Source organism: Sinocyclocheilus anshuiensis, unplaced genomic scaffold, assembly GCF_001515605.1.
Source record: "Sinocyclocheilus anshuiensis isolate Anshui unplaced genomic scaffold, SAMN03320099.WGS_v1.1 scaffold1392, whole genome shotgun sequence".
Taxonomy (NCBI): Eukaryota; Metazoa; Chordata; class Actinopteri; order Cypriniformes; family Cyprinidae; genus Sinocyclocheilus; species Sinocyclocheilus anshuiensis.
In genome coordinates, this window is record NW_015542476.1 from 856,456 (window position 1) to 869,623 (window position 13,168).

The 13,168-nt window shown below is 37.1% G+C and overlaps 2 protein-coding genes across 3 annotated transcripts in view; one reads left to right on the top strand and one right to left on the bottom strand.

The window, feature by feature from the left end:
• The window catches only part of LOC107693855 (E3 ubiquitin-protein ligase LRSAM1), a 14,548-nt gene extending 3,671 nt beyond the window's left edge, over positions 1-10,877 (top strand). Inside the window, exons 13-26 of one of the 2 annotated variants that reach the window (XR_001634801.1) lie at positions 420-559; positions 701-745; positions 1,477-1,547; positions 1,811-1,910; positions 2,008-2,095; positions 2,283-2,357; positions 3,156-3,236; positions 3,494-3,589; positions 5,163-5,261; positions 5,349-5,480; positions 5,603-5,672; positions 5,783-5,952; positions 6,112-7,852; positions 10,867-10,877. Coding sequence is in view for 1 of the 2 variants with exons in the window: in XM_016493383.1 (XP_016348869.1) it covers positions 420-559; positions 701-745; positions 1,477-1,547; positions 1,811-1,910; positions 2,008-2,095; positions 2,283-2,357; positions 3,156-3,236; positions 3,494-3,589; positions 5,163-5,261; positions 5,349-5,480; positions 5,603-5,672; positions 5,783-5,952; positions 6,112-6,234 (1,290 nt within the window). In the remaining variant the exon portion in view is untranslated. Of the gene's footprint in view, positions 1-419; positions 560-700; positions 746-1,476; positions 1,548-1,810; positions 1,911-2,007; positions 2,096-2,282; positions 2,358-3,155; positions 3,237-3,493; positions 3,590-5,162; positions 5,262-5,348; positions 5,481-5,602; positions 5,673-5,782; positions 5,953-6,111; positions 8,107-10,866 lie in introns of those variants that run through there. The other variant, XM_016493383.1, reaches the window with a different exon arrangement.
• LOC107693825 (FK506-binding protein 15-like) overlaps positions 10,114-13,168 on the bottom strand; it is a 5,699-nt gene continuing 2,644 nt past the window's right edge. The window contains exons 8-12 of the mRNA XM_016493346.1: positions 11,522-11,654; positions 11,090-11,226; positions 10,977-10,992; positions 10,240-10,386; positions 10,114-10,154 (exon numbers count right to left, since the gene is read on the bottom strand). Of these exons, the coding sequence (XP_016348832.1) occupies positions 10,114-10,154; positions 10,240-10,386; positions 10,977-10,992; positions 11,090-11,226; positions 11,522-11,654 (474 nt within the window). The remainder of the gene's footprint in view (positions 10,155-10,239; positions 10,387-10,976; positions 10,993-11,089; positions 11,227-11,521; positions 11,655-13,168) is intronic.

Below are 13,168 nucleotides of genomic sequence, written 5' to 3' on the forward strand. Positions count from 1 at the left end.
TATATATATATATATATATATTTTTTTTTTATATATTTTTTTACATTTTACCTTATTTGTATAATTGTATAGTTGTATTTTATATTTAATCTGTATATCTGTATTTATGTTCTACTGTTAGTGTTATCTGTATGCACCAAGGGTCTGAGAGTAACGCAATTTCAATTCTCTGTGTGTATGTGCTGTACATGTGGAAGAATTGACAATAAAGCAGACTTGACTTGACTTGACTTGACTTGACTAAAGTATTAGTTTAAAAAAGTCTTACTGACCCCAAGCTTTTGAACAGTAGCGTAATTTAAGCACTGTAGAGTAGGTTGTACAGTTACTACGCTTATCTAGCTAATAAAAACACGTTTTCATTTACCATGGCCATTTATTATCAGAAAGACATGTCTCTGTGCTTTTCTGTCTCTCAGGAGCAGCAACGGTTGGAGTTAGGTGTGTCTCAGCAGCAGAAGGCCCAGGAAACAGAGAGGCTGAAAATACTGGATAAAGTACGTCTGGCAGAGAGCAATATCATGAGTCGCATCTCTGACCTCCTGCTTGATAACAAACGGTGAGGGTACGGTGTGAACCACTTTTGAAATACCTTGCTTTTTCAGTAGCTATCATTATCACTTTAATTATGCTAAGCCCATTAGTATTGTGTAGTTGAAGTGTCGTTATTTATTGTGCATTTGTGCTCATTTGGTTATAGCCAGGCAAAGTGTGCAGAGTTTCTGCAAGCTCTGGAGGAAGACCGGTGAGTGGAAATTACGCATGGGTCGAACTCTCTAATGGAATATGGGCTCCTGCCATCAATGCAGCTCTTGCTAAGTGAATTTCTTTCTGTCTAATGGCGCCACTTAAGAAATCCTTAGCCCAGATTTAGTGCAAGCAAGTACTGAGCTGTTTGGACAGTGCTACTGCTGTGGTGCTGCTACAGCACACAGAGCTTTTGGCCCATTAAAGTTCAATGTTTACTGTTACATTCATGTATTTTTGGAGATGTCAGAAAGACCTGGAGTGCTACTTTAAGTTGTGGTTTCACAAACACTGCAGTGGGGTGTTAGTTGTTTGTAAGATATACACTACCGTTCAGAAGTTTGGGGTTGTTAAGATTTTTTAAATATTTTTGAAAGAAGTCTCTTACGTTCACCAAAGCCACATTATTTGATCAAAAATACAGAAGTATTATGAAATGATTTTAAATAGATTTTTTGTAACATAATAAATGTCTTTACTGTCACTTTTGAACTATGTAATGCATCCTAGCTGAAAAAGTAATAATATAATAATAATAATAAAATAAAATAAAATAAAAAGTAATAGTAGTAATCATTTGATAAAAAAAAATATTACCGAACCCAAACATTTGAACTGTAGTGTATATAGATGTTACAAACAAAATGGTGAAATCTGGGACTTACCTTGATGTTTTTTCTATTTGAGTAGAGAAACAGTTATGAATGTTTTTTTGGGGGGGTTTTTTAGTATACGAATGGAACACCTTACTGCCATCACACAGGACGAAGCCAACTCTCTTAGGAAGAAGGAAGTGGCAAGTGAGTTTTAGAAATTACATTTATCATTAAAATTGCCTTATTGTTTTACAGGGATTTCAGATAGGCCTATTTGGTTTTATATTTGGTAGGAAAATCATTAGAAACTCTGACAAAACAAGCTGATCCAGACAAGTTGAACTTTGGAACTCATGCCCCCCCCCCTTTTTATCAGTAAAAACAAAAGTCTCAAAAGCCCAAATGAATAATATTTAAAAGAAACTCGGCTATTTGCAGTGGTACTGAAGAAGACTACATGTTTGCAGGTGCCATGCAGAGGATGCTGTCTGAGAGCTACTCTTTAAGGTTACTGCAGGAGGCCAGGGAAGCCAAGACACAGATTCTGGTGTCTGAGACCTGCAGGAGGTGCTAAAAAATGAATGAGTATTCATTTTCATTCAGCAATGAGTAAACAGTCCTATTTTTTCTTGTGTACTAATTTCTCTTTTTTCCCTTCATTTAGTTTGGACTATATGGATAAGAAGTTTGACCAAGTGTTGTCCCTGCAGCAGCTAGACAAAAGCAAAGCCATTAGTCAGATCCTTCAAGAGGTAACTATTTAAATCACTAACATACAATGTACATAAATTAAAAACTAGTATTAAAAACTAGTTTGCACTCCATCTGTCCATTCACTCCACAGGAAAAATACATTAATGAACTATAGCAGATACAGCTGGTGCATTGTTGGTCTAGTACGTATAGAATGATTAACCCTAATTGGCTCTTTGTCTGCAGGAGGAAATGCAGAAGGCCGCCTTTGAAGCCCTCCAACTCCAGAAGGACAGTGTGCATGCTTATATCCGTAATCAGGTATGCTTATTAAAGTTTCCTTTAGGATAGAAGAGGCAATAAGACCCCACAGATACAGTGATTTATATCATACTACTGGTTAATTGAAGGAGTTTCAACTTTATCAGCACTGTCATTTATTAACATATACACTACCATTCAGAAGTTTGGAGTTAATGTTTTTTTACGAAATCTCTTATGCTCACTAAGGCTGCATTTATTTGATTAAAATGCTGTAAAATAGTAATACAGTTGAAAATAACTGTTTGCTGTTTTAATGTATTTAAAAATGTCATTTATTTCTGTGTTACAAAGAATTTTCCGCAGCCATTACTCCAGGCTTCTGTGTCACATGGTCCATAAGAAATCATTCTAATATGCTGATTTGGTGCTCAAGAAACATTTCCTATTATCAATGTTGAAAATTGTGATGCTTCTTACTTTTGTTGTAAAGAAAAACATGTATTTGGAATAAAAATATTTGTAATATTCTAAATGTAAATGCTACTGTGAATTTTGATACATTTGAAGTGTCCTTGCTGGATAAATGTATTAACTATAGAAAAATAGTTATTGGCCCCAAACTTGGTAGTATAATCATTAACAAAGCTATTCAGTGGGTATTTTGTAGTCGGTTAGAGTAAGCAATATTTCAGAAGGTCTTGTGTAGTCATTCTAGTCATAAAAAGCTTTTTTTGGTTTCAGTCAGCCCATGCTTCTCACATCCCACCTCTCATTGGATGCAGAACCCAAAAGGTGGCTGTTTTATCATGTCTCCATGGGGCCATTCACACCCCTACTGTATGCTTGTATCCATAGATTAAACTCATAGAGGCAGAGTTAATGCAGCTGACAAAGCTGGAGGTTAAGAGGAGGAATTTGGACACTGAGAACCTGCAGGTACGTAGCAGCAGTAGATGATGTGGGTGGTTTCCTGTCAGTGCTTCATCATGCTGTGGAGTGTAGAGCAGAGTAATGATGAGTCTGTCATCGCACATCACTTCTCTTGCTTGTTTTTACATCTCTCTTTCTCTCTCAGATTACTTGGTCATTTCATCCCATTCCTGTTTTATATATCATGCTCACACCACCTCTATGAGTTATCATAGCATTCTGGGAGTATGAATCCTTCATGTGTGTGTGTGTGTGTGTGATAGGAGGTGCTGGCTGACCAGAGGACTGCTCTGACTGACCTGCTGCAGCAGTTACTCAAACAAAAGGACCAAAGGGAGGAGGAGCTCAGGATGGTTTTGGTGAGTGATTCTGGACCAACTTCCTTGATTTCTCAAAAGAGTCACAGGAAATTGGATCAGTTCACGGAAACATTTGACATGCTTCAGTCATTGTTGGAAAAATCACATTTAGGTTACGTAGATATTGTCTGAAATTATAATTTTAAATTTGGTGTAAATGTGAATGGAAAAATATCATCATAATGCACATATTAAAGGGGTCATATGATGCTATTTTCAAAGGTCATTATGTTGTATATTGGGTGTAAGAGAATATGTTAGCATGCTTTAATGTTCAAAAAATGCATTCATTTTCACGTACTGTTCATTATTGCAGATCCTCTATGTAGTCTTTCTAAAATGCTTTGATTTCTACAAAGCCTCTCCTTCGAAAAGCGCAGTGTGCTCTGATTTGCTACTTGAGCGTCCAGTGTGAAGCAGAACACGTAGTGAATCATGTTTGTTATCTTTTCGCCACCAGTTATAAGCAGAGAACAGAGGATACTATGTTTGTAAACATAAATCCATCTCTGTCTGCACTTGTGGTCGTAGGAACGACAAATAATATGTTACTCTACACTTTACCAAACTCCACATTTGAACAGTCAATAGCAAATTATAAAACATACTTACGGGCTCTGATTCAGAAGCTCCAGATTGTCCTAGCAAAGTTGGAATTGCCCCATTTTTTTAGAAAGAGCCTTTCTGCACAGCCGGCCTTGTACTCCCCTAGGTTCAGGAAACTTTGCTGCACACACTCGAATATTTGGGTTGTACTGTTCTGGAACAGTGTTGTGAATAAATGTTAACCACTGACTCCTAATTGCATCCACTTTCGAAAGGCCAAAAAAAGTGTTTTTGCTGTCGCATAGAAACACAAAGCATCTCCACAACATGGCGGCAACAACACTACTGTGATACCACAGTAACCACGCCTTCATTCGTTGCGTATCCATTTGAGTGGCATTATGCAAATATTTCCACATAGTGATGTAGATATGTGAGGGAGAATTCAATCGAGGCGTTTTTGGCCGGTCTGGATCAGCGTTCTCTTTTAGATAGAAAAATTCCTTTTGTGGGAGACTTTAAGCTTTGTAACTTTGCAGATTTTATATATGCACAAAAATCTACAAAACACACTAAAGAAAAAGGAAAACATGAAAACGCATCATATGACCCCTTTAATATCAGAAGAATACATGTTATTTAGCCTTTTAAAAAAGTAAAATTACTTTTTATATAATAGTTAAACACATTTATTTATTTAGTTCTGTTCTAATTTTATTTGATTGCCATGCATTGTGTTTTGCTGCTTAATTTCTGTAATTCGTTGGACATATTATTATCTGAAAAATACACATTAAATCTAACAGCCTTTAAAAAAACAGACCAGTTTGAAAAACCCTGCATTATACCTCACTGATGTGGAAAAAATTACGTCAAATTCTGGCATGGTAGTCTCCACTAAGTAAACAAGCAAGCAACATAGTATTGAATTTGCGTAGGACTTTGATAAAAACTACAGATGCTTATGTATGATTCTTGTAATTTGTAAGCTATGGTGCTGAGGATTTTTTGTTTTTTTGCTCTTCAGGTGGAGATGGACCAGAAAAGTGAATCCAATCAGCAGAACTACTGGATGATCCAATATCAGAGGCTCCTGGATGCCAAACCTCTGTCTCTGCGGATGCAGGTTAGAGCAGCTCTCCTACAGGCCTAAAGATCCTGGGTTTAAATCACAAAATCACGGACACTCTGCTGACCTCTGTTTTCTCCACAGGAGGCAGCTGTGGATGGGGATCTGGGGAATCTGCTGTGTAAACTCTCTGCTCAGCACTACCTGCCAGTCATAGCTCACCACAGAATCACTGCTGAGGCCTTGCGACACATGACCACCAAAGACCTTAGGAAGGTCTGTCACCATTCCTTATGTGTTTTACCACACAGAAGTTTTATAGTAGTATTTAAGTGTGTCTCTTAAGAATTTGTCATCACAGGTTTATGTCCATTAAAATCGTTTCTGTTTTATTACAGTTGGGGATTAATGAGGTTGGCGTGCAGAAAGCTCTTCTCCACTGGGCCAGAGAACGCACTCTGTCTGACCGTAAGAGCATATATTTTCAGTCAAGGACATAATTAGTAGACATTTGTGAATTCTGCTCAGTGTTGTTTTAAGTTGTGATTGAGGGTATCAAAACATGTTTGTCCCTTCAGCATTTCCTAAAACTGCAAAAGAGAAGCAGGAAGCTGGTCCATCCACTCCAAGTGCCCCACTTCAACAGCAGCTCACTCCTCCACTGACCCCCAACACCCCCCTCACCCCCACTGCCCCAAGTCCTGATAGATTTAGCAGTTCCGAGTGTGTGGTGTGCATGGAACATGAGGTAAGGAAAAAGATTATTATAATTCTCAATTCAATTTGAAAATATTTTTAAAAGAACGTTTGTTTGAAATAGAAATTCTTTGTAACAATGTAAGAGTTTTGCTTTCAGCAGCTTTGAAAGAAACCATAATTTCCTCTCCTGTTCTGTTTTGTGTCACAGTCACAGGTGATCTTCCTGCCGTGTGGGCATGTATGTTGTTGTCAGACTTGCAGCAATGCCCTGCAGTCCTGCCCTCTGTGCCGTGGCTCTATATCTCAGCGCGTCCGTCTTTACCACGGCTGAAGATGGAGAGCGTCCTTCCGTGGTCAGCATCATACATCATGTGTCGTTGTTTTTCCTTCCTCCCATTTGCTGCATGAAATCATAGTATGTGAACCTTCAAGCACTTTAGAACATACTGGATTTTTTCTTCCACTCCTACTTCAACTACTAGCCAATCAAAAAGGAACTTATACAGCAAGATCCAAGCTTCCAATGGGAAGTTTTATTGTTCATCATAATCTAGTCACTTTCCAATAAATTAAAAGCAAGAAAGTATTTGTAACTCAAATCTAATAGGATGAATGTGGTGAGCTTTAGTATCGCCCTTGATGTACCTACTCTAAGCACTTGTGCCTCTTCTGTATTTGATGTCAACTCAGCCCCCCCCCTCCCCCACTACATTTTAAATATCTGCATGTTCTCTATAGTAAAGCTAAATCTTCATTCACTCACCACAGTCCGCCCTATGCCCTGCCCTCCATGTTATTCTAGCGTCATCGTAGTACAGTAAGATCAAATTTATCACCATTCAGGGATGTTCACACCAAAGGTGATAACTGTAATTATAAAGTTTTAATCATCATTCTAATTTTATGAGAATTGGGTTATCACTCCACAGCTATAATGATAACATCACAGAGGAACTATATAATTAGAATCATTATCACAACAATTTTTTCCAACTGATGAACAGCAATCAGAATCTGCCTTACTTGAACATTTAAAGTGGAAGCTGACATAACTTCAGCACACACTTATAATAAACAGAACGTGGCTGTCCGTAGGTGTGGTTGCTAATACGGTTATGATTATAGTTAGCCTTATCCTTACTGTTCTCTGTGTGAATGGGCCTTTACCCTGCAGTTCCAGTAGAGAGTATTTTAATACTTCAACCAATTATGTTAAAGTCATTTTTAATTTTCATTTTTAGTGTAAGATTTAAAATTTCAGTTTAAATGTGACTCTTTGAATAAATTATAATTTACAGAACAGAGCCTTATAAAGACTTCAACATTGAAATATTTTGAACTGACTTTGCAACACAGCATAATTGGAAATTATAGGTTGAAACCTTTCTGAAGGCACTGTACTTGCTGTATAATGCTCCAAACATTCATCCTAACAAATGCACTGTCAGTCCTTTTACACTGTCGACTGTCCAGTTTCAGCAACTTCAAATATTGCACACACGCAATAGTGTTTCCTAAATCTGTGTACTTCTGTGAACCTCTCTTCGTCCAAGTGCTCTTATATGCAAGTCTGCTTCTCACTGAACATGCACAGAATGAAAAAAGAACTTAATCTGTCTGTAAATAAAACAATATTCATTTAATTTCTTATTTCAAGAAAGGAGCTTTAAGTGTTTATCAGCATGATAAATCACATCACAAACTTTTAATCCGAGTGCTTTGTGTGATAGTTATGCTTTATGGATCAGACTGGACAAATAGTATTTTATTTGCTGTGGATCTGTAATTTAAGAAAGAAAAAAAACTATGAAAGCATCACAATGCTTAGTAGAATGTGTAAAAGGAGTTACTGTAGTATAAACTACCTTCTGATGGCAGGTTATTATTAACTTATATACACACTGTAGTCCTGCTCTTGTTTTATGTCATAAGAACTGATAAAGTTTCTGGTCATTTTATACAACACAAATGACACTTTATCTGTGATGACAAAGTGAGATTGAATCTCTATGTTACATTCATTTACAATATATGTGCTGCCATTTCATGTTTTAATTTGTCGTCTATATATTCAAAATAAAATGTAATTTGTTTTTAGGTTTTATAATTGTACCCAACCAACCACATCCATTGAAGTGCTGCCTATTAATTTTTAAGTGTTATCACACCTGTCAGGCCTCTGCTAAATAAACCTGCTAGACAATATGCTCTAGTGTCCTTTTATAATTAAAAGGTGTATTTTTGCAATAGCATGACTGTTCAGATACATTTATTTATATATAAAATATCATAATTGTTAGTTAACAATTGTTAGATTTTCCATTTACTTATTACTCCTTGCCTAGTGTCATTTTTATTTACATGTTCAATAAATCAATATTAGTCCACAATTCCAGATATGTCTGAAATGTCAAGCCCAGAAAGGTGATTAGATTAGTCTTGATTTTTCAATATTTTATTAGGGGTGGCACAATACCATTTTTTCAGAAACGATCCCGATCCGATATCAAAGGTTCTGAGTATCGGACAATACCGATCCGATACCAGCACCGTTTTTTTATTTATTTCTATACCTCAGTGTGTGTTGACCTGATCATCACTCTTTTGTGTATTACACACAATCTACTAAATATAGACAACTTAATTATAAAGAAAAATAACAAATAAAAAAATATATAATCATAATCTATGAGAAAAATACTATTATAAACTAGGTTAGTGGATAATTCAGCAGCAAAAGTTACGCTACAAAAATGATGTTCACAATAATTTTATAAAATCTAAACATTTGGAGAAAAAAACATTTAGTGGGGGAAAAAATAAAAGTAAATAGGTGTAATCTGGTAAAATGTTACACATTGCTCTTTGTATTGTAATATACATTTATGAAAAACAAGTAAATATAATTATATATAAATATATGCAATAAATTAAATACATTTCTTTTACATTTATAGCACAGTAATGAGGCAGCAACATATGATAGATAAGACAGAACAAGAAAGGCTATAAACAATCTTTCATTGCGCAAAAGTATTATAACATGAAAGGCTCAAATACAGAGCGGCACGAAGCGCTTACGCGCATCCCGTGCGCAGAATGATGCGCTTGAAGCAACACGGAGTCACAGCACGCAGCGCTCCACATAGAAAAGTTCAAAGATACTGATGCATAGTGTATTAAAGGGGTCATATGATGCGATTTAAATTTTTCCTTTCTCTTTAAAGTGTCACAAGCTCTTGGTGCAACGCTCCTTCGTCGAATCCGCCAGCCGCGCCGTTCCCAAGCCCGCCGGCCGTTCCTCACTCAAGCCGGCCTCCGCATACTCTAGGCCACGGCTCACTCTAGGCCTCCGGCCTCCGCTCATTTGTGAAAGCGAAACCACTTCGTTTGGTCTTCCAAAAGAGGACACGACTAGAAATCAGTGGTTAAGTTGTATTTACAACACTGTTCCCCCTTTAATGACTTAAATACTCATCTGTACCTCACATTAAACTATGGAACGGTCTCAGAACACTTGAAATATAGTGCACGGAAACTTTACGGTGCTTTATAATGTTTTTGTGCTTTTCGTGGGGCTTAAAAAACCACAGAATAGTATACACACTATATCGGATTTGGATCGGTCTCGTCTGACCGATACCCCGATCCAGCAGAAAATGCCAGTATTGGAGCGATACCGATCCTGAATATCAGATCGGCGCACCCCTATATTTTATAATTATAAATAAAACCCAAATACTAAATTAGATAATGTTCTGAAAGAAAAATGTTCAAACATACTCAAGCAAATATTACATTTATGTGTATCTAGTTAACTTTACTTAACTTGCAACCTTGTTAGTCATATGCAGTCAGGAGGACGCCGTTGTTATGGGTCAGAGTTCTTCCAGTTGAATGACTGAAGAACTGCCTGCTTTGTATCATTGGGAAAGGATCAGCTGCCCATTGATTGGACATTATTTAGCCTCCTTAGCTGTGATTGGACAGTACCAATTCACCTTTAGGGTCTCAATATGTGAACCAATGCCTACAATGCGACTGCAATATGCAGGTGTTCTGATCTACCGATTGTTCTGTTAACATAAATACTTCCTTTTTAATGTTGGCCTTTTCCCTCTATTTCATTGTTTTCCTTCTGCATGTTTTCCATTTGCAACACACAGTAGACAAGTACTCTTCCTCTGCTTTATCTTCATCTACGTCTGATTCAAGCTCCCAAGGTTCTGAGTGAAGTTTCCTGGTGATATTCTACAAAGGAAAAGCAGACATCAGCAAGACCAGAAATCATTATCTACATGGTCATCAAACCTCGACCTGATTGGTTGGACAGTACCTTGATGGTGTTTTGGAGAATCTCGAGCACTGTGTCCACTGTAAGATTCCTGCAAGTCAAACTCTGTCCTGAGAGACTGAAACACTCCATTCATCACTCGTTTCACCTGCACCAGAAACACCAGCTCAGTTTCAGGTTTAGACTTTACTATAAAAAAATAAGAGCATTTTAACCCTCAACTGTCAAACTGCTTTTTATTATTTTGTGATGTCTTATTTAGATTCTCATTTTAAAATATATAAAATAAAGGTAAATAGAAGATTAAAGGGATTCTCCACCCAAAAATGAAAATGCTCTCATTTACTCACCCTCATGCCATCCTAGATGTACGTATGTATATGATTTTCTTGATGCTTCAAAAACCATGGGAAATGAACATGATGGTAATCCATACGACCCCAGTTGTTGAATCAGTGTCTTCAACTTCAACTTTTTTTTAAACCTGCAAGCCTTCCATCCAACTGGACTCACAAAGACTGATTATTTTTTCAAAAATCTTTGTTTGTGTTCATTTGAAGAAAGAAAGTCATACACATCTCTGACAACATAAGGGTGAATAAATGATGATAGCAATTTCATTTTTTGGTGGAGTATCCCTATAATAAGTTAATATACCTGCTTCATGAGTGGTTCAGTGGAGTCTCTGGCTTTTTGAGCTTGATAAAGAGATGTAGGATCTCCTGCTGACTTCTCTGATGCTGTTCCTCCTGCTCCAATAAAAAGCGCTCCCGCTGTACCTGCCACTTCCTCTTCCTGTCTGACAGAGAAAACAGTATGATGCTTGAATACACTTATTGAAGTATTAATCAGACAGGTTAAAGCCTTTTGTTTACACTCATATCATACACACCTGATCCAGATTCTCCTTTTCAGCCCTCAGATCTTGCATCTCCTCATCCATGTTTTGTATAATGGCTTCCATCTCTTTGCACTTCTGCTTCTCTGCCCTCCACCGCTGCTCAGACTGTTCTCCTTGCTTCACAAGTTCTAAAAACACACATTATCTAGACCAGGGGTCATCAACAATGATGACTTGTTCCATAATTCTTATTCATGAACAACTGGAAAAGTCATGGGGCCTTTGAATATTGTTGTGAAAAATGGGAGACTTGGAGTCAAAAAGGTTAAGAACCGCTGCTTTAGAAAAATCTTATTTTAATGTGCTAGTTTAGGATTTTTGTCCCAATCAAAACCACACAGCTGCGCCACTTTTACGGTCAAAAAGTACCACAGATGTTAAGTAGAGTTCAAACTTGAATGAAACGCTGGGATCCCCCTCCACCTGTGCCTCCAGAAGGCTGATCTGAGCACAGTGATTGTGTTTGCCTGAGTTCAGCCTGAATCTCTGTCACCCTCTGCTGGAGATTCAGCACATCCTGCTGCAGCTGACAAGCCAATGCCCCAGATAAATGAACCTGAAAGTGAGAGAAAAGAGATGTTTAAGACATTTTCCTAACCACACCATTCACCAGGACACATCTACAATAAGATCAAAATGGAAACACGACAACCTATTAAATATAAAATAAATAAATGTATAATATACTGAGCCAATAAACCAACAGAGCATAATTTAGCAAGTCCACGTGTCTGTTGTACCTTTTCCTGTTCAGTCTGAAGGCGGCAAGTCTGGTTGTGTTGCTGCTCCATATACATAAACCAATTTGTTGTGTGTCAATGTATGGGTTTCCTGTTTTTAAAGGGCTTTTTTGCCTTTAATCTGACTGGAAAGTAGGAAATTGGAGTGTGAAGAAAGGGGTAGGGTACACCTCTTTGAGCTTCTTTTGAGCTTCTCCAGAACCTCCTTTTTCAGACACATACGCTCCTAAAACACAAATGCCACTGAAAATGCTATTTATTTGCATTTAAACATAACAAAGATGATCCTTATCCTTGAATCCAAATCTTGTGTAGGATCATGTTTGTCTCTAAGGACACAGAGGAGAGTCTGAAAGAGAAGTGACCCTCTTTTTGCAACTCATCCACCCGAAAACAATAAATCAAATCTCATAAGAAAAGAACTAATAAAAAAATCTTACTGCACAAATATACCTTGCAGGTCAGTTGGTCCATCCTGTGTGCCACCTTTTCAATAGCCAGCAGAATTTCTGCATTATGTTGGTGAGCGTCAGACATCAAGAATGATGCGATATCAGGTGCTATTGAATACAAAATGTTTGCATTTAGTGAAAAACATTTAGTGACAGCATGCATTAATTAATAAAATGACACATTTCAGCAAGTATTGTACAGAAGTAACAGGCTCAGATCTTACTTTGATATGGAATTTGCTGGGATGGGTAGATTGAGGTAAACGAGTCCAGCTGTGTTGGAAAATTAGGATTTTGTCTGAAGAAATATGGCTGTTGATTGAAAAAAAAAAAAACTATTATTATTATCATTATTATTGCAATACTGTTTTCTCTTTTAGTATATTTTAAAATTTAATTTATTCTGGTTATGCAAAGCTGAATTTTCAGCAGTCATTACTCTAGTCTTCAGTGTCACATGACGCTTCAGAAATCATTCTAATATGCTGATTTGGTGCTCAAGAAAAAAATTCTTATTATCAATGTTAAAACACTGCTGCTTAAGATTTTTCTGGAAACCATGATACATTTTTTCAGGATTTTTTTTTTTTTGATGAATAGAAAGTTCAAAAGAACAGCATTTATTTGAAATAGAATTTTTTGTTCCAATGTCAAACACTACTCACCTGAAAGCCTTGAGTAGTGTTTGAGTCTGCTTGTGGTGGCAATGCTTCCGGTTTCTGAGCATCATCAGGCTGATACAACGCTACCACAAAGACCAGGACGTGAGAACAAAGATCCAGTCAGCTCTAATATTAGGAAGAGTTAACTAATATTGAGCAGGTGATTATTTGTGATTGTTTTAAACATACAAGATGGAGAACTGCAGGGCATTTGTG